At 41.1% G+C, this 21,862-nt stretch overlaps 1 protein-coding gene across 1 annotated transcript in view; it reads right to left on the bottom strand.

The window, feature by feature from the left end:
- Window positions 1-148: 148 nt before the first annotated feature.
- LOC115378310 (integrin beta-3) overlaps window positions 149-21,862 on the bottom strand; it is a 23,063-nt gene continuing 1,349 nt past the window's right edge. Inside the window, exons 3-15 of the mRNA XM_030078515.1 lie at window positions 20,955-21,159; window positions 19,641-19,893; window positions 18,025-18,187; window positions 17,330-17,491; window positions 17,041-17,136; window positions 15,554-15,643; window positions 14,642-14,776; window positions 12,614-13,058; window positions 7,062-7,284; window positions 5,684-5,784; window positions 4,689-4,808; window positions 2,396-2,562; window positions 149-1,572 (exon numbers count right to left, since the gene is read on the bottom strand). Of these exons, the coding sequence (XP_029934375.1) occupies window positions 1,504-1,572; window positions 2,396-2,562; window positions 4,689-4,808; window positions 5,684-5,784; window positions 7,062-7,284; window positions 12,614-13,058; window positions 14,642-14,776; window positions 15,554-15,643; window positions 17,041-17,136; window positions 17,330-17,491; window positions 18,025-18,187; window positions 19,641-19,893; window positions 20,955-21,159 (2,229 nt within the window). The 3' untranslated portion in view covers window positions 149-1,503. The remainder of the gene's footprint in view (window positions 1,573-2,395; window positions 2,563-4,688; window positions 4,809-5,683; window positions 5,785-7,061; window positions 7,285-12,613; window positions 13,059-14,641; window positions 14,777-15,553; window positions 15,644-17,040; window positions 17,137-17,329; window positions 17,492-18,024; window positions 18,188-19,640; window positions 19,894-20,954; window positions 21,160-21,862) is intronic.

Consider the following 21,862-nt stretch of genomic DNA (forward strand, 5'->3'; position numbering starts at 1 on the left):
AGAAACATGTCACTGTTTATTCCACTGTATATTACACTTAAACATCATTTGAATCAACATGGGAAAAAGGGGACACACAAAGCAACTTGAGTTTAATTTGAATTTAATAGGTCAGAATTTTAAAATCGTCTGTGACATAATATACATCAAAGCCCTACATCTTTGCTTTTTTTTTTTTTTGTTCATTCACTGTCTGGCTTGGGCTGTGTGGCCCTTCATGTTGTTTCTGCTTGCAGAGATGTGCAATCTGAACAGGTCGGTGGTGCAGGTAATTGGGCCTTTAGCAAATCATTAGCAGTTTACAAATACAAGTGCAAAAATATTCTGTACATCAGTGGAATGTCTAAAGCATTCTGATAAGGCTTATCAAAATATTGATGTCACAATAACTTGTAAACAAATACTGCAAGAACAGATATTGCAAGAAATTATGTCCCAGTTATGGAATGTCTCAGTCATTTGCAAGTTACTTGGCTATGGGCCTTTCAAGACATTTCCTCTCATTTAAGAAGTGTGTTTTAAATGTGTAAAACAAAGATATCAGCTGAAAATTAGTCACTACTGAGCCTTTAAAACATTTGCCATACATGAGTCATTAGAAAAAGTTTCTTTCCTATATTCAGTGTATCCATAACTGAGAAACATAATGTCACATGTTCATTATCCTTAAAAATGACTCTAAATATAAAATTCTGCGAGAAGTTGTCTCCACGTAACTAATGACTTTAAAAAGCCATAATTTTGCCTTCATGGCAGTAATTATTTTGTAGAAGTAGGTACCCTTTTTAACCTCATTCTGGAATAAAGTTCTTCAGTTACTAATTGCATTTGGGCCAAGACCTTTACTCTTCACATTTCAGGACAGGACTCCTAAAATGTTTGGGTTTGGAAAAGTTCATTGAAACACAACAGGGCCTAGTGCATTTCCCACTTTGTAAGAAAAACCTAGAATGACTAAAATATGTTGTAAAATGATATCAGCCCACAAGGGAAACCATTTATAGTATCTATGAATGTCTGCTTTAGAAAATACTCTTTCTTTGAGTGACATGACAGTTTCCTCAAAACTGTAACATATCTGTAGAATGGCATGAATGCTGACTCTCCCAAAGGCAGGTTTATCTTCCCACAGAGTTCCACAAACAGGAAATCACAAGAGTTTGATCCGGAAATGATGTTTGTTTCACATACCATTGTCTGCCCTTGGCTGCTAACCTAAAGCATGCCTGCAGAATTTCCACTGTCGGTTGGCTGAAATACAAAATCCTCAGTCTATACCACTTAAAGTCACAATGATCTTTCCTATCAGTGTAATATAACTGGATGCTTATGACAAATCCCTGATAAATATGTCCTTGGAATCATTTCTACATATTTACAAACACAAATAATAATTAAATATCGTCTTGTGACAGTAGAGACCTGCACATGATTTGGTGGCTTCCCAGAAATGACTGTAAAAGTCCATTTGATCGTCCTTTGGCTTTGGCTGGATCGGCAGCATCAGTCTTTGCCTCTGTATGTGATGTTCGTGAAAGTAGAGGTGGCACCTTTGTAGAGAGGATTGTGTCCCTGTTAATCAAATGACAGAAAGAGGCATAAGACATACAACAAATGTTTTACATTATAGTCATTAAAACAGGAAAGTACCACAAAGTAATTTGTGAGTACAGTATGTGTGAATTCAGTGTAGATGAGTAAGTAATGTTTGAAATGTGGTGGAGTGAAAGCATAATATTCCTTAGAAATTAAAACACTCAGTGTCATTACCAATACAGGACATCCCTCTTTTTCTAGGTTACACAAATTTATAACCTTGAATTACTTGCTCATGTTTTGACTTCCGGCTCTCATCTTTAAGCTGGCAGGGTTCTGTGGGGTTTAAAGCCTGTGGGGCAGATTTGGGTGTGTGAGACCACACTGCAGCCTATTATGAGTGAAGGCTAATTAGCGTCAGCTAATTTCAGACCAAACCCTTCCTTGGGAAGTGGTTGCTGCCTTTTGTTCTGCTGGGAGTAACAGCATGCCACAAAAATAATAAAAAACATCTTCAAAAAAGAGAGGGGAGAGACTGTGTGTGTGGGCTTGTGTGTGTGTGTGTGTGTGTGTGTGTGTGTGTGTGTGTGTGTGTGTGTGTGTGCGTGTGTGCGTGTGTGCGTGTGTGTGTGTATCTGTGTGCAAGAGAAGGAGGAAAATGCCTGGCACCACCTCATTAAAAAAAATCTAAATGTTACATTCCAATCTAAATGGTTGATGATAGATGATTGGTGACCTTGACTTTTATTATGGTATTGAACCGGCACCATATCAGTAGTTTCTGTTTCTAGAAACCACACACCACCACATTCACACATCATCATCCACACATGTGCTGCCCCATGCGACCCTCACTCACCGTGTCCCACTTGGCACGAGCACGCTCCTCCTCAAATTTGGCAAACTCCCGTCTGTCATGGATGGTAACCAGCAGCTTCCAGATGAGCAGAGCTGCTAAACCAAGGAACAAGATGGCCCCCGCCACTGACAGAAGCACCACTAAGACGTCGGGACCCTTGGGACAGTCTGGAGGGAGGGAGAGAGGGAGAGGGATGAGTAAAGGGGACAAATGGGGAAACAGAAACCAGACGCCGAGGTAGTAGAAGTCTGACCACAGAAAGTTTTCTCTCACTCACATGGATTTATCACCACTGATGATGCCATGATGGAGATGAAAAAGATAATTAAATCCTCCTGTAAAAATACCATTCTTTGTCTAATTCAGAGCCTTTGAAATAGCTCGATTAGTGTCATTGCCATCTTTCACGCTGTCTATCATGGCTTTGAGACTGTAGTGTCATTATGACAGGTAGCTCCAGTCCTTTCTAGCATGAATGACAGGTACAAAAATAGCTCCTGCCACTGTCTATCATGGGCCTACACCTAATTAGGACTAGCAGACGTGTGAAGGGATGAAAATGAACATAGAGGCTGACAGTGGAGAATGACATGCAGTGGGGCTGTGAAAAAAAAAAAACTGGATTAAGTAGGGGAGGATGTATTGCAGTGAGACACAGCCATCAAGGTTAAGGAATAGTCTGGTAACAGTCTTTCAGTGGCGTTGCTGCAGTGTTTTACGATGAGATTTGATTGCATAGAGGCAAATAGACAGTTGCTGAAAGATTTATGACTTGGGGTTGAACTGAAGTCTAGAAACAGTCTGATTTTCCAGTTACCAGCAAAAAACAAAATCATATTACAAGTGACCCAATATCTCAATATCGATCTTGCATTGATACTGGATAGTACCCAAGCATGACAAAGCAAAGAGCAGAACAGCTAGTTATTATTAAGTTCAGAAAATTGCATCACATTACTGTACTGCAACCTTTAAAAGCAGGAAAAGACATCACTTATGCCATATCCTAATACTACGATCCAAATCCCAGACACTATTGGGTTTAAAATAATGATATCAATATATCGCCTAGCCCTAATGTAATGTATGGGACCATTTTCCATTTGCAAATGTGTGTGTTTGCTTGCATATGCTGTCATGCCTATAGTGGAGTGTTGGGTAACCTATTGGGGAAACAGCAGACAGGGTGAAGTCTTTTACAGCCGACATCAAAGCTTTGCTCCTCCACTTCCTCTCTCCCTCCATTTGTAGCTCACGTTGTAACCTCCTGACTGTCACTCAGTTCCAGTTCTCCAGCCAGACTTATGATTACCACCTCAGTGCCACTTCTCATAACTGACATTATGTCTTGTCAGGTTGGTGCATCATTCTTATGCCTGTCAGCTGCATATCATATATCTTATCTCCCTCCTGATATGTTGTATATCCCTTTCTTCTGCTTGCTTGGTCCCCCCCTCTCCCTCTCCCACGTTTCTCCTCAAGATCTGAAGTGTCAGCAGGTTCCTTGAGGAGCTGGGCAGCTGTTTACAACCCTCTGTTACACGGCGGGGTGCACTGTGTTCAAGGCATGTTTGGTGTACTTCTCTGCTACCCAGTTGTGCCTAAATTAAACACACGCATCCATTAAAAGCAGGCCCGGGGACAGACTTTCTCTGCGGGCACTGGTGGTCATTAAAGGCGCTTTTACCGCCCCACAGTCTTTCTACATGGCCACTTAACAAGCAGATGAAGGGCGTGCAGCGGGGAAGGGGTAAAGTGTGCAAGATGGATGAGCCTTGAGTTGATAAGAAGACGAGAAGAAAGTTTGTAGGTAGGGATGCACACTCCTAAGGCTGTGTTTTCATTAAAAAAAAAAAGACAGATAGATAGATACACATATATCAAGGGTTATTTTTACAGTCTCATATTCTGGCATCCTTATCTGAATGAGTGTTACTGTCATTATTATTCTTAGCATTAGTAGTAGTAGTACTAGTATTTGTGTTGTTTGTACGGTTTCATTTGTTTAATGTGTTTGCTATGTCTAAATATGTTGTATTTGTATCAATTATTTGTATTGTAAGTCTGTTTTTGCCAAGTGCTATATTAAAGTGCGACTATTATTATTAGTATTAGTATTATTTAGATCTGGATTTATATCTTCTTACTATCTTCTGCTATGTATAGTTTTGAACTATGTACATATGTACGTTGTTCTATGTTATAATAATGCTATGTACTATGCTATGTACCATATATAGTGTACTATATGTAGTAGTTATACATCAGTTACATTGTTTTTGATCTTTCTTACCTGGTTCTTTGACGACAAACAAGATGGACTTGCCACTGGCGTCCTCATAGTACTGAAAACGCTCCACGCAGTCATTCTCATCCTTGTAAGTACAGTTCACAGCATTTGTATCATGGAGCACTGTATGGAAGATCAAGAGAAAATGGTACCACATCAGTTAAACCAACAGTGCCCAGTGTGATTGCTCATTGGCAGTTATGATCAGTTTCCAAGTCTGATTTAAGATGAACAGAGTAGGACTAATGCATAGCTTCCACTGCTAGTCACTAAGAAGCACAAACCCAATACAGCCTGAACAGCAGTGTTGCCATTCTATCTATATTTTTTTTCTTGTATTTCAGAACATCAACAGCAGTCTAATAGTCTGTAATAGTATCTAAGCATTTTCCAAACTGCATTTTTTTGGTGGAAATTTGAAGCTGGGTTTTGTAACTTTGCAACAGTTTGGTTTGAAGTCTATGGAGCAGGTTTCATGAGGTCAGTTTAGCATTTATACTCAGTGGCCACTTTATTAGGTCCACCTGCACAATCTAACACAATCCAACACAAATGTTATGACATAAAGTTTACTTTTATGATGCCTATAATCCTAATGCTCAGGTTTTCTTTTTGTCACAGAAATGGCATTGAGCTCATAGTTACTGGTGCTGTTGTACTGTACTGTATTTTATTGAGAGGTGTTTCTACTTTTCTGTCCCCTTCATGTATATAAATAGGGAGGACAAAAAATCAGAAACACCTCTCAATATAATGTAGTCCGGTATAAGACCTCTGCAAACTACAACCTCGGTGATAAACATAGAATTAAATTGACACATTCTCTACAATGTCAAGATTAGATTGTACAGGTGGACCTAATAAAGTGGCCCCTGAGTGAATACACTCAATCATCACAATCATTCACATTTTATTCCAAATTTTGCAGTCGTAGTCAAAGTCAAAGTCATTCCAGTTGTTTTAAGGTCGGTGTTTGAGTCAGCGGTTGCATGACTCACCTAATTCATCCACCAGCTCAATCTCATCCCGGCAGATCCGAGTGCAGGTGTTGTCCTCAAACAGTTTGCCCCTCTTGAAGTGCTTACACTCCACACACTCCCTACCGAAAACAAAAATATCATATCACACCATCAGCACATTTATTCTGGAATAGCTTTCCAAACATCACTGTTTGTCAGACAGCTAAAGTGAGGTTTTGAAAGCCAATACTGCTACTGATATTTCTAGACTGGTGCTACCAATAGCCAATAATTTGTCCCAACATTCAATATCATACAATTTTCCATTTCCATGGAAAAACATTACAAATATCCAGTATTTCACTCCCAGAATGTTATTTTTGGCAGTGTGATGAAGCCTCTCAAATAATATTTAGACTAGGGTCATGAAACAGATTTGTGTAAGGGCCAGAATTTTTCACTTACTTTCAAATAACAAAATTTAAATTTAATAAGCCCAAATTAGCCTATTTTTGTTGAACATTTCCACTTTCCTCAAAATGAATGTTATTTTAGTAGCCCATATCTGTCTGAACAGACTCCTAAAAAACATGGGAAATCTATAATAATAATAACAACCAGATACTTAACTAGAAAATGCTCTCAGTAGCTTGCAGACCTCTGCCAAGGAGGCAGTGCACTGAGAAGTTATGGTTCAAATCTGCTATTTGGGAAACATGGGCTAATTGCAGAACGCAATTTGGCAGGAAATTTTAATCAACTTTAATCGGTTTTGTTTTATAAGCAATGTTAGTTAGACTATTTTTCCTCTTTTTCTATTTTTACTCAGAAGTTTTGGTTATTTTTATGAGTCACTGTTACTCTGCACATGGAAAAAATAAATAAAACAAAATATTAAAAGGGCATGTTAAAAAAAATAATGAAAGCTATGAGTTTGTCCACATGCTGTCATGAAAACATGGCACAAGCCACACTCCATTCATAAAAGATGGAACCTGTCCCAGGCTGCTGCTATTCAGTGACAACCAGAAAAGCAACACAGCTCTGTGAGTGAGGCCTGACTCCTGCATCAGGTTGTGTGATTAATAATAAGCTGACAAGTGGATTTATAATGTCTTTAGAATCCATCTAAATTGTTTTTGTTTTTTCAATAGCGATGCCACTTTGGGACAAATTACCTTTAAGTAAAGAATTAAGTTATAAAAAATACTGATCACTTAAATGAATAAAAAGATGGTTTTAAAAAATGGATATCAGGTCTTTCATGCTGTTTTTATGTAGCCATTAGTAGTGGATGTACTCATTGGATACACTACATGCATTTTTGTTTATCTGTGCTTTGTATATGAGTGAGTTTATGCATGGGAGTATGTATTTTTATGCTCGTCTGTGCTTTCGTTCATGCATCTAGACTCACTTCTTCATGGTACAGGCGTCAGGGCAGGTGGGACACTTGTCGCAGGTGGCCCCGTAGGCCCCGGGCTGGGTGCACTCACAGGCCCCACACACACACTGGCCCCTCCCGCTGCACAGCAGGCCCAGGTTGGACATACATGTGTCGGTGCGTCTGGAGCAGTTACAGTTCTCACCCTGCCAGTCTGGCGCACACTGGCAGAAACCACAGTCACAGGTGCCATGTCCTGGGAAGGAGGCAGGACAAGAAGGTGGGAGGGAGGGAAAAGTCAACACTGGTCAAAAATGCAATCATTTATGAGTTTAGTTAACCCAACTCCGCACCCATATGCATGGACGCCTCACACTCCCCCATATCAAAACACTGTCACTCATCTATTGTACTCCTATTTGTTGTTGTAATTCCCATTCTTCAAATACTTAGCTGTTCCCACACGAATTCCTTTATACGACAATATGACCACATAAATTCATAACTGAGAAGGAGAGGGGAAAAAAGGAGCCTTCGCTGTTAAAGTGATTGTATGATAAACCATGTGTTACATGAGCAGGTTTACTACAAGCACTCTTCTACTGTTAGCTGCTTTCCTGAAATGTGAAAAACTCTGCTTCCTCTATAGCCTGCGGAAATTCACAAACTCAAAATTCATAGGGCCAAGCTCAAAAACAGAACTAGTTTTCTTTGTTCATGAAGAGCTGACATTTTGGAGAAACAAGGTTTTCCCCAAGAGCAACATGTTTATACTCATTCCAAGTGTCACAAGCATGCTTTTTCAACATAAAAAAGTGAGCGGTAATCTGTTGCCAAATCATTTCAGTGTCTAAAAATGTGGCTGTATAAGCACGGAGTGTTTGGCTTTTGATCCCAGATGCTGGAGAGGAGGACTGGCGAGCCATGTTTCTGCAATTGTTGGAGATCTGCAGTTAATTTCATTGTGTGCTAGTGGTTTCTGGAGGGTATTTTTTTAATCTGCAAGGTTCATTGTTTGGTGTGCATGCGCGCGCTCGTTTGTCAGCGAGCGAATTCAAGCATGTTTGTGTGTAACTATTTTGACTCTACGTATCTATGTGCGCGCATGCACTGGCAAGGGAGTGACAGTGCAGAATACATATGTCCCTTGTTGTGGCCTATCACCACAAAGCGGTGCCCAGATAAACAATGAGACAGGAAGCTGCTTGGAAACAGTCTGACTGGATAAAGGATTATCCACAAACAAACTGCCAAGACCACAGGACCACAGGACCACTGGCCTCTAATTAGACCATTCTGTGGGGGAAGAGGAATGGCCCTAACCCTGAATAGGCCATCTCAAGACAACAGCATACAGACACACACTTACATAGCGGCATGTACTACACACCAACATGCACACAAATCCAGAGTGTTTCTACCACTCTCCCACTTGGCCCTTTCTTGCCAAACTTGGGTTTATTTTTAGCTCCATGACACCACACTAGCCAATGAGTAAGCAGAAAGGTATTTTCATGATAATCTATGGGCTTTGGGGAATACAGCAAAACATGTCTGCAAGAACAGAGGAGGGGGGTTAAGCGCTCAAGGCTGAGTGAGATCGGATGATGCGATGAAGCGCTTTGTGCTCTGTGCCTTCGCTTGGTCATAAACAATTAACATTGTTCAATTTAAATATCCCCTGAGCACCTTTGGCACCAATTCATGATTTTTAACTAACTGCAGTAGAAGAAGTCTAAGTCTATTGTCATCAGGACTGTTGGCTAGATGGATTACTCGCAGCAGAGGCTGTTATGATGTGACTGCTTGGTCTTTTGTCTTTGCTCTTTATGAAGTGATGCTGTCCTTTTGTTCTCAACCTGTTTTTCTGTTCCTATCTTACATCCATATTTTAAGCCATCAGTTTCTGACCACAAACTCCTCACCTTCAATGTATCTGTACTAATGCCCCGCGCTTCCAAAACGCATACTGTCATTCTCGGGAATCTTACACACATTGATCCTGAAGCTCACTCATCCCTGGACTAGACGAAGTTGCTCCCATTAAAAAATTAGTTGTCTCCTTTTCCAAATCATGTTCATGTTTCACTAATAAACTACATGTTCTCAAAGCCAAAGGCTGTTGACTGGAGCGACAATAAAACAACAAAAAACTCTTGTCTTACTACCCATATGGAAATGTTTGAAAAACACCAGATGGATTACAGAAAGGCCCTCCAGCCTGCAAGAGCTTCTTATCACCCTAAGATTATTAATGATGGCAGTGGTAATCCAAAAATTTATTTCCTACAATTGGCGATCTTCTCAAGCCCATGAACAACCAGAGCGCTTCCTTTGTCGTTTGAGTGCAACAGATTCTCAAACTACTGGACCCTTTCTCCTCTCAACTCTTTACCAAATGTCTGCTTGCCATTTGTCCATACATCACCAGTATTAAAAGCAGCACTGCCTCCACCTCACAAGTCCGTTTACATCTGAAATCAAGGCTACTGCTATCACACCAGTTCCTAAGTGATCCACATCCAAGCAAACTACCTTCCCTTTTCCAACTGTCCGATTTTGTCCAAAATCCTTGAATGTGTCGTGTCCTCCCAACTAACCTGTCAAAATTTACAAGAGCCCGTTCATTCTGGTTTTAGCACTGCATTTGGTACAGTAATTCACACTATTCTACTTGACACAATGGAACATCTGCTAGAAATATCTGGTTCTGCACTTCAGTGTTTTCAGTTCTACTTCTCCAACCGCTCCCATTTTGTCCCTCAGGTCATAACCAAATCACATGCACATCCTGTTAAGCACGGTGTTCCACAAGCGTCTGTCCTTAAGCCATTGCTTCCTGCCTTTATATATTGCCTCTTGGACGATTAATCAAAAACATTTTAAAAGGTTATCAGTGTTTGGCTGATGATACTAAACTCTGCATCTCTACCAAGCCTGATATGACTGTTTCGTCTGCTAATATTACTAACTACCTCCAAGTAATTAAATATTTCTGCTCTGAATCTTAAGCTATTCTGATTGGTAAGTCATCCTCCATTCACAAAGCCTGTAATCTCAACCTCGTCACTGACAATAGTCTAGTTTCTCTTTCAGTGCATGCTCATAACCTCAGAGTTATATAAAATAATCAATTGCCTTTAAATTGTCTGTACATATTGCAAGGGTTTGACCATTTCTTTCACTGCTTCATGCTGATAAGCTTGTTCATGCTTTTAGCAGCTCGAGGTTAGACTACTGTAACGCCCTTCTCTTTGGCCTGCCTGCAAAATCCCTTAACAGGCTGCAGTATGTGCAAAACCGTGCTGCCTTTATTGTCACTAATAGCTGACCCTGCCATTATATCACGCCTATCCCCTTCACACTGCACTGGCTCTGTGACATCTCGGATTAAATATAAAATCTTAACACTCGAATACAAAGCAGCTCATGGTATTGCCTCTGGATACATCTGCAGCATGATCAAATCTTACTCACTGAGAGCATGGGTCACAGGACCTTCTGCTGCAGTGCACCTCAGCTGTGAAACGCCATATCACATGCTCTAAGAAACGCCCCATACTGTTGAAATTTTCAGTGGAATAGGACTACAGCGTATCTTTTAAATACAACAAAATATAACTGATCATTTAGCCTAGTTGTGATTCCCGAATGAATCAGCAGATAGTTAGGGTACTGAATAGAGGTCACAGAAATCAGGTACCAGTGAGGAGGGAAGTATTTTGTCTGGTGACAGTCTGTCCTGTAGAGGGCAGGGGTTAGGTGCCATTAATCTGATGCTGTATGAACATAATTTAAAAAAGTGCTGTTGTTTCAGGTTTTTCATCTTGTTCTCCAACTGGCCCTCACTTAGTTTTAGTCATGATGATGTAAAACATGGCTGTTAACAGGATTTCTTGCAAAATGGTGATAGATTATGGATTCTGTTTCTGGGTGCTGAGAGCAAGTGAACTGCCGTTAGCTCAAGACTGAAATGACAGCAGGTTATATACGGGCTAGTTCACAGACATAGCTCACACAACTAATCCTAGACTGAAAAGCTGCCCTTGGTGGAGGTTTCTATTAGAAAAATCTCTCGTTCCTTGGGGTAATATCACAGTTGTTTCACTGGCAGACTAAGCTGATGACATACTGTCTATTGGAAAGGAGGCTCTCGTCTTAGTCTTGACTTAAAGCTCTCTACAATTGCCAAAAGATGTGCTTTTGACTAAGCAGCAACTTTGCACTTTATTATATTACTATTATCTTGCATCAATACTTTTTTTTCACATAAGATAAGAACAAGGTGTGGTGAGAGTAAAAAAACAAGCTACGGTTAAAGGCAATTTAAAAAAACAATGCTGTTTTTTTTTTCTTTCTCTTTTTATGCTTAGGTGGCACTATTCATCCCAAATTACTATAATAAACATCTCTGGTCATTCTAACTGTTCAGTAACCTCAGCCATGTTAGTAAAAATGCAGCAAAATTCAAAATGAACCAATCAGAAGTTAAGTCCCCACGGCTTTATTTACAGTCTGTATGATGGGTTAGACTTGTATAAGTTTTCTCAGGAGTGTATGTATCCTATTGAACTCCTTGATATGTGAGCCTGGCCTAACTGACCCAAACACACAAACCTAACTTGAGCTTACACACACACACACCGCAGCATGTTTGTTGTGAATAGAGCCCATGTCCTGGGCAGAGGGGAGAGTTGTTATTGTACCTAATTCTTCCCAGATGAGGTGGGTGGTAAGTCAGTGTGGTGGAGATGGGGACTGCCAGCCCAGGCATGGGTACACACACTCTCTGAAACTCTCTCAGAAACACACACACGATGGCCATGAAAGTCTTCGGGCCATTCTCACATCCCTCTCAGCTGATTTCAGTCATTAAATGTGGCACTAGTGTCTGCCCACCTCTTACACAATCAAGTCTAATTCTTCACATGCAGTCAATCAATGGCATTCTCATACAACTAGCAGGAAATGGACTTTAAAGAAACAGTTCAACCAAAATACAAAAAACAATATTTTCCTTCTTATTCTAGTTCAGCCTACCCATTCAGATACTTTCTATGTGATTTGACAAGGTTTCCACTCTGCTGCAGTCTTCCCTGTTTCCTGTCATCCCAATAAAATGAGGCTGAATGGGTATTCTTTTGTGGAGCTCAAACTGTCAAAAATTTACATATGAAAAATTCAGCAGCAACACCTCTTTTCAAAAGCAACGACACAGATACCTGACAAAATGCACTGCTCTTGGGGGTGAAGAGTTTTGTTGGGAACTAATTCCTGCCTGAAGAAATACAGCAAACTCTATCTATCCACTATAAAAAGTAAAAATTAGAGGCAAGTTGATATTTTGACATTGTTTTTTTTTTTTTTTTTTTTTTTTTGAGGTTTTTTTTTTTTTGAGTTTTTCAAATGTACATTTTGATGGTTTGAGACCCCAAACGAATACCCATCCAGCCCAATGGTACTGGGTTATCCGGAGACCGGCACGATTGAGGCAAACTAGAAACCCCACCAACTGACAAAAACTATCTAGATGGCTAGATTAGCTAGATGATGGCTAAACTGTCTTTCTCGTCACAGTATCTTACCAGAGCACAGTTCACCCTTGTAGCGCAGGCAGTTGAAGTCATCACACTCGCACAGCTTGCCCCAAACCTTGCCAAAGTCGCTGGTGTGACACACACACTGGCCACAGACACAGTCCCCACGTCCACTGCAGATGGCAGCCTGTGGACCTCCAGAGACTGTGGGTGCGCTGCAGCGGTCTTGTTCCATGGGATTATAGTCACCCTCGGCACACTCGCAGCGAGGCCCAAGACGACCTGGGTGGCACAGGCAGATGCCGCACTCAAATGTGCCATTGCCATGGTTACATTTAGGGCTGTTGGGCTGGGCTTTGTTCTGGCACTTGCAGTCACACTCAAAGGTGACGGTGATGGAGAGGGAGTCCTTGAAGCCCACAGGCTTGATGACAAAGGTCTTTTTCTTCTGTTTGGGGCATCCACGAGCACGAGCCTCCACACTGAAGGAGACCTGGAGGAAAAGAGGGGGAGCAGTCGGAGGTTAAGTGTGGCACAGAATAGAAAGGTCTTTGGCTTTTAAGGTTTTACATGTCAAATGTGGGAGAAAAGAATGCTTTGAATCAAAGATATTTTGTGGCAACTTTTTTTTAGACATCTTTTCATGGAAAAGTGATACTGGATCCAGATGCTGCCAAAACCCTCATTCATTGAAAATGGCACAGTGACTTGTGTCCATGTCCATATGTGTGTGTGTATGTGTGTGATGGTGGCACATAGATCTTGTGGCTGGTAGGAGTGACTCAGGCAAATATGACATTGCACAGGAAATGGGCTGGTACCAGGCATACACGCATGCACACACACATACACATACACATAGAGTGAGAAATGAACCATCCCACTGTATCCACCCTGTGTAAAATAGTCAACATGAAACAGCACTTTAACAGCTCCATTCAAATGTTCTCGCACTTTCTAATTCATCATGTTCAGGGAGAAGCAGCATGAGGGCCAAACGTGAAATGCCTCCATATGTGTTTGCTCACAGTAATTGTTCATTCAGCGTTGCATCCAAAACTGGTAAATGTCCAAAAGTGGGCTGTTACTACAAGACTATCTGGGGAGACTGCCATATATGGAGAAGTGTGAGGCAGAGAGAAAAAAAGAAATGTTTGAAGCCCAAAAAAAATGTCACCTGGTGAGGGGAGAGAAGGAGAAACAGCCAATGAAGCAAAGCGAAAGAAAAAAATTCAAAAGAAAAATGTGGGGGACAAAGATAAGAAAGGATAATTTATACCATTTAGGAAAAGGAGATGACGAAGGAAGGATGGAGAGATACGCAAACAGCAGCCAAGAAAGAGTTGAGCTCACTATCTTGTCAACTTGTCATCAACTTGTGCTCTTTCCATGGTTTGTTCTTTCAGTCCACAAAGCGAGGGGAAACCCTAATGTGAAAGAAGTGCAGATAGGAACCAGGGCGGAAACAGGGAACAAAAGGCGAGTGGGAAACAGGTTGTGGAAATAAAAGACATATTATTTTTGCATTCAAGCAAATAATGGCACCAACAGTGTCTGTGAAAAAGGGCAGCAATGACTGTGAGGTTAAAGAGGCTAGATTGTGAAGAGGAAGCTGTTTTTTTTTTTTTTTTTTATTTTCCAATGAGTGGATGAAGACTAAATTTAGATTTGGGTGGAAAATGTGACAGGAGAGTGACATGACAGGTGACAGAGCAGCACAGACACTGTTTTTGTCTAATATGTACTGACAACATTAGCTTAGTCTAGTAAAATAGAAGGTAGATGAAAAAAGCGGGAGTAACAGTATTAAGAGAAGTAAATAGAATAACATGAAAATCCATTTTTCTACAGTAGAAAACAACATCCTTACATCTGCAGAAATGGTAGAAAATCAAGAAAAGCTACCTTGATTTTTGTTATGATGGCTCTTGAAAAAGTATTTTAATATAAATTAAATTTACAGACAGCTCTCCCCCATTATCGTAGTTGCAATATGTAGCTATGCGACATGAAAGAAGAATACATTTAGTTGGCTACATGCAGACATTAAGGTTAATAGTGGTGTGGAGGACTGACCGTGTCGCCTATTTTGAGTCCAGAGCAGGACTTGAGGCCAGGGATGAGCTCTCCGTTCAGGCAGGTGGCGTTGAAGGACAGCGACAGCTCCTCTGGGATGCCCTGAAGCTCCAGCTCCACCTTTGAACGGATTTTCTGGCCACGCCAACCGAGACAATGACAGGAAACACACACACACATAGACACACACAGGCACACACAGGCACGGCTGAACATAAAGTTGCTGCTTGAATCACAAGTCAAGAAGTCAGCTCCAAAGTCAGGTCTCTAATTTAACCACAGGTCAAGTCAGGTCGCAAGTTGAGATCGAGCCCATTTGAGTCAAATCTGCAAAATTGCTGAGGGCTGATTTAATTGAGACTCGAGTCTACTTTAATTATAGTGATGAAACCATGAAATAAATAAATAATCAGTGAGTCGGGCTGATGATGAGAACCATGTGGAGTAATTTACCTCCTTCTGTTTTCATCCATGAGTCCTCATCTCTGAGTATATGTGTACAATCATATAGGTGGACACATATGAAGGTGCGCATACAAATACAAAATAGACTGCTAAAATTAAGAGTGTGGTGTGAGCGCAGCAAACTTGTAGCCCGTATTGTGGCTCATCCAGCCACTTCGTGCACAATAATAACCAAATAAGACCTCAATAGGACACTATATAAATACAGCTGAGAGTATCCACATTTGGTCAGTTTCACACCTTGGCCAGTGTGGAATATCTGCTAACAACTTTGGCTCGCCTGTGTGCATGACTCAGACGCTGTGGGTGTGTGTCAACAAACACATGTCACATCATGTCATCTCCTGAAACACTGTCTAGCCTGGAGTACGCGCGTGTATGTGTGTGTGTGTGTGTGTGTGTGTGTGAGAGTCTGCGTTGGTACAAGTCCATGTGTGTGACACTCACAGCGTAAGCCTTCAGTATAAGCTGAACAACATTGCCCGAGTCGTTGGACAGCGTCCCCACAGTGGTGCCAGGGATCAGCTCGCTGTAGTTCTACAAGACAGGAAGACAGACAGACTGGAACAACGCAGTCACCCTTCACTTAGTCGGGAAAAATTCAACATATGAAGAAAATGCTATTGATATTAGGGTTATGTAGAGGGATTATGTTGACAGATACTGCAGCTGCACTGGAGTTATTCCAGTAGCAGTCATTATTATTACATCAACAGAAATATGTTACAACCCTTTGGAAGTAATAACTGCCAGATATTGTAATAACTCTTAAATATGTAATAAAAATGCCTCTCCAAATGTGAAAAAAAAAAAAAATAATAATAAACCTGTTGACGTAATAAATTACAGTTTTTTTCATAAACTGGAAATGATAACATCAAAAGGAATGTAACATATGTTAGGTTGTTTATTTTATTAATGTAATACTGATTTTGACTATCTATGAAATAACTGAAATATTTCATTCTTATGATTATGATATTATTCGTCGACATTAGGATTACATCAACCAAAAATATGCCACTCTGCTGCTGACATAGTAAATGCCGGATGATGTAACAGTGTGATGTTATTTACATCATCCAGTAATTTATTAGGTCTATTAGTAGGGTTTATGACATTTTAAACTTTTCAGACTATTTGCGCACACGGTATCACCCACTTTCATTGGGATTCAGCCAACCACAACAAAGAAAAGGTGGGGTTCGATGCATTACAGGAAACTCACAGCAGAATGAACATTGAGAAAGTGCTGTCAAAGTTTTTACTCTGATCATAAAAAGGCAATAATGAGCACACTGATTGTTGTTTCTACTGTACCAAATCTTGAGAACTATAACTTCATCAAAGAAGCAGAAAAGACTGAAAACACCCCAAAATGTGCCCACAAAATTAAAATTCTTCATTAACTTGTTTACCTTTATGTACAGGGGTAATTTGATGTGCTATGTTCTCCTCTCTAACAGATCATTATTTCATTCCCTCTCAATTGCTGTGGCCTGGCACTTCAACGGTAGTAGCCAGACCACAAAATGTATCAAACTTTGGAAAAACTGAGTTTGTATCATCACAGGATGTGTCTACGCCTCGCTGTGACTGAACACTGTGTCTGAGCTATGTGTCTCTGTGTCTCCTACCATTAACTGATTAATATTGAATTTCAGTCTTGAAACCAAGCATTAATCTATGTTCAACACCAACAGCGTTTGGAATATCCTTGTTCAAAGGCTAAGTACAAGCTTGTTAGTTTTAGTTTCAGGTGATTTCACTGATTACCTCACCTTCAAGCAGAGAGCAGGGACTAATCAGTGAAATCAGCTGGTGTAGTTTTTGGTTGGAAAGAAAACCTGCAGCCTCTCGGCCCTCCATGGCACATGATTGCCCACCCCTGATCTAGATGAATGTGCTCGGTGTGAAAAACAATGATTCCTGACCTGGTACAGAGGAACCACAGGGTTGGTGACAGCAAAGATGAGGTTGATGTTGTTCTCCGACATCTTTTCTGTGATCAGAGCCAGGGACGGGTAGTCCTGTGGGGTCACACAGGACAATGCGATTAGCTCACACACATGTACACTCACTCAGGCTTCGGAAATATCCACACCCATTCCCACTTGCACAGTAAAACTTAAGCCTTTCATCCCTTCTATTCAGTCCTTCGCTTCCTCTCTCTGTTTCTCTCATGCTGCCCAACTGCACACCCACACACACTCAGATGCTGACCATGGTGGTGGACATGCTGTAAACGTTGTCAGAGTTGAGGTGGCACTGCCCATCATTGGGCTGTACGATTCCAGCCAGGCGACCGTCCAGAGCCACGTGGGTTTTGGCGTCTGAGGTGAAGATCAGGAGGTGGGACGCTCCCGGACGCCAACCGATCTGCTCCTGGTCCCCATCAAACCGTACAACAGAGGACAGCAGGAAGGAAGGAAGGAAGGAAGGAAGGAAGTGGGGGAGGAAGATTAACAACTAACTTGATCTTATGAATGAAGAATAGTTTGAACTAATTGGACAAATTCATACAATTTCCAGTTGTTTGGTAGACATGTTTATTTAAATGTGCATTATACAAGATTGCCAAGAGTTAGCAGTTTGGATTGATTAATGAATGATTTAAGTGAGGACCCTATAGACTCAACTGGCATGGAATAAGCACATAGTTTGATGGATGAGTCTGCATGGTTCTGATCATCGGCCTGACTCACTGACAAATGATGTGCATATTCCACATTTTAAAGGGTCCTTACTTAAATCAACACTCAGAAATATTACATAATACATCTTTAAAGTACCCAAACATTTCTATACACCTCAAATCAGTTTAAGAGTTTGTCTTATATTTTTCAAGTAGTATTCTCACTGCATTGTGTGTTTATGTGTGTGTGTGTGTGTGTGTGTGTGTGTGTGTGTCCCTCCACCTTGCAGACAGCAGCCTGGATGATGGCATCGAACCCCCCCTCTGGGGCATCTCGGTTCCTAGACACTATTTGCTTCTTCACCTCTTCGGTGAAGCGGCCCACCTCCTCCGTCAGAGACAGCACGTGCTTGTAGCCGAACTGGGGCAGGCAGGTGGTGTTGATGCTGTCAATCAAGCAGAGATCAATCAGCTGATTGGTCAGTATCACGGGTCAACCTGTTTATCTTCCTAAATGATGATCCATAACTCTGAACGTAGCACTTACTAGAATGTGTGCCTGATGTGTTTAACTAGTGCAAATTATTAAATGTGTCCCGTTTGTTAAAATGCACTTTATTATAGTGAAAATACAAAGAATAAAATATCCTGTTGCTTTGGAAGGGAAAGTAATGCCCATATCAGGCTAACAGGGTTTACATTAACTGTCAAACTAAGCTGCAAAACCAAAGAAATCATTTTGGTTGTATGTCATTTTCCTTTTGAATTTGTTTTACTTTGTGCTGTATTTTACTTCTGAAACTGTAATGATCAGGTTTGACTGTATCCACTCTGATTGTTAGATCACTTTAAGTCACCAAAACCACAGATAGAGCATGATAGCTCTGCATTGCTCTGCATTTTATTGGTTTGTGCCACCACAGTTCAGGAAAAATGCTGGAACGCTGGACTGTACCGAACATACCAGAATGTGTTCACATAAAATTAATATTTTGTATTTCACTGCTGAACATTTTGTTCTCTCTGAGGATTTTCACTTGGTTAAACAAGGTTATACTGCTCTGGCACTGCACCCTCCTCCTCTCTCCTCCAGTAAATGTACAGTGTTTTCTCTCCTTGTCTTATCTCTCCACCAAAACATTCCTGTAGATGGGATCTCAGCAGAATGTGTGTGAACAGGAGAGTGACTGACCTCAAGGGACCTTAAATCGCCAAATTAACCTCAGCTAAATCTTAGGGTGGGGTTACAGCACCGTGCATTAGGGCACCCTTAAACTCCAAGTGGATTACCTGGGACTGATTCAGAGGAGCTGACTAAGCACTGGGCAGCCACCGTAAGCCTTTAACAAGTGCTGTGACTCTAAGGCGGCTTGCGTTTAAACAACACCAGATTTAAAGGTGTGACATCATCCATAGAAATAAGCTACTTCCTTCACGCAGACATAAGCAGCCACTGAAATATATACTAGCAGGCATATACAGCATAGGGTAGATAAAACATTGTTAAATATTACAGTTTTATTAGAGGGTTAGGGTTACTGTCTGACTGACTACTGACTGACTGCTTACTGTCACCTACAATTTCTGAATTATTTTTCTTTTTTCTTTTAGTTTTTAATATATCTCAAGAAAATGTAATATACAAGACAGTGAAATGTTTATCTACTTGTACACAATAACAGCTATTTCAGAGGAAAATCCATGTAACAGTACAACACAATCAAACGAGCAACTTTAAATGCTACTAAGTTATGAGGAGTCCCATCTGGATTTTCACCAGATTAACATGAGGTGCTCTTTTGCATAATGCATAATGCAGACTGAACTGTGAGAGCAGTGCACCATCACTCTTAGATGGTGCACACCTGATAAACCTGGCTGACTACACCAGTCCTTTACCTGTAGCAGGGGTTGTCCACAGCCTCCTTGGGGGAAATATACATGTAAGGTGAGAGCGGTTTGTCCACAAAGGCCCCAAAGCCCATGCGCAGGTTGCTGGTGGTCCGGTTCATGGCCTCAGCCAGGCCCCTGCCCAGTGTCCTGAGGCGGAACAGGTCGTCATTCATGGAGAAGGAGAGGTCCATGAGGTAGTAGAGATCCACAGGGTAGTCCTCCACCTGACGCACCTTTACTGTGAAGCGCTTGGAGTCATCTGACAGAGGGGGGAAAGTGGAACGGGAGCCTTATTTTCAACGAGCAAAGAAATGACATCGTTTTACATGCACTCATCAAAAAACAAGCTCAAGCTTCAACAAAGTGAAAGCTTTTTAGACCTCCATTTTCTCTGATTTCAGTTCAAGTGACATCACAGCCAATAAAAAGGGTAAGAATTCAATTAATAGTCAAGTGTTTATTTCCTACTTAAGCAAATGCTGCTGCTTACATTTTTGGTTCTCACCCAAGATATTTACAAGACGATAATTCCAGGCTATGAGATGAAATTAATGCAGAGTGAAATCATCTTTTCCTCCATAAAGCATCCTCATGCTACACTTGGATTTAAAGGTGCATACTGAAAAATTTCTCAACTGACAAAGGAGCATGGAGTAAGCGTGCAGTTTGTTTGTTGAATCGATGTGGTTGGCCCATACCTTGTATTAGACACTAACATGGAATTGATGCTTTTGGCAACATCAAAAATACTTTTTTGTATGTGTATGATGTCGATGTTGTGTATTGTTTCATTTTTCTTTTTCTTTTTCCAGTTGAGGGAGTCTGGAGTGACTAATTTGTTTGTAATCATGGACACACCTCCTGTGGCATGATATACAATTATGGATTGTGCAAAAGCACTGTGTCACTTGTAGCTGGTATTTCTTAAGAAAGGTTCTTGTAACCGAAACTTTGCCTAACATCCTGGAATAAATCAATGCAGTGGTGGTAAAAGTGTGTGTGGGAATTGACTTCTCTCTTTGGAACTGAATCTATATTTTTCTCTTCACTGGTCCAACTGACAAATTACATATTTATTCCACATCCCAGTTGAGTCTAAGGGGTCCTCCCTTTGGATAGTGCACCTTAAACAAAAACGAGGAACACTCTTGACCCAGCCTGGGAGAAAATGTCAAATCTAAACACTGCCTTGTAAAATCTTTTCATGTGCTTCTCTAACTCCAGTCTGAATCAAAATAAGACCGCCCTTCACTTCAGGATTTTATAAACTTCAGTTCTAACACTGATGTGGAGAGCATAAACCCAGGGGGAGCAGCCCACCTGGTCTGAGGGTGATGTGGAGTCTCTGGGGCTGGATCTGCGTGACGTCTTGTGTGGCGCCTGCCGCCTTGTTGCTGAGGGGTCGGTCCTCAATCACCTGCAGTTTACTGGTCGGGGACTCCAGGGCTGAAGAAGCGCAGCCTGCAGCCACCAGGTTGCTCTTCAAATCACAGCGGGATGAGCCAGCAACCCCGTGCCCAAAGTCCTTAAATAGTGAAACAATCAGGACATTTTCACAACAAAGCACCATCAATTGTTAGTCACTGGATAACTGTTCATTAAGTCTAATCAGTAGTAAACCTGTATGTTAAAGAGAAAGGGTGTATAGGGTTCATGTAAAGGTTAAAATGCAATGGGTTGAAAAAGTCCAGACATTGCCCAGAATACCACGTTATCTATGACTAAATCTTCCCTGTGGTGGAATGAAGAAGCATGTCAACATTTCTGGATGTTAGGAAACTCCAGACTTAACAGCAAATTCCACCCTAAAAACAAAATTTGCACATTGCTTGCACACTCTGTGACTGTCCTACCAGTGCTTATTAACATGAACACAGCCAGCCCTTACGCAGCCAGAAACCAGACTGACCAATCTTGTGTACTCAGTCGTCTAAGGATGATTTCACTATGACTTGTAGGACTTTCCATCCCAATGTTGTAGACTCAAAAAATGACCTGTTCTATATTTCATGGTCAGACTCATAGGTTTGAACCACAAAAAAGTCCATATCCTCATGAAATCATTTATGTTCACTGACTGTGTCCGCAGAGAAACCATCACCACCCGTGCACTTTTACCAACTAATACACACAGGAGCCTACTGGATTTGGTGGTGTTGGCAAAGAGGGCATACACGAGAGTGAATCTGAGTGTAATCCACCCAGCACCGTCACAATGGGAGTAGTAC

This window comes from Myripristis murdjan, chromosome 19 (genome assembly GCF_902150065.1).
Source record: "Myripristis murdjan chromosome 19, fMyrMur1.1, whole genome shotgun sequence".
NCBI lineage: Eukaryota > Metazoa > Chordata > Actinopteri > Holocentriformes > Holocentridae > Myripristis > Myripristis murdjan.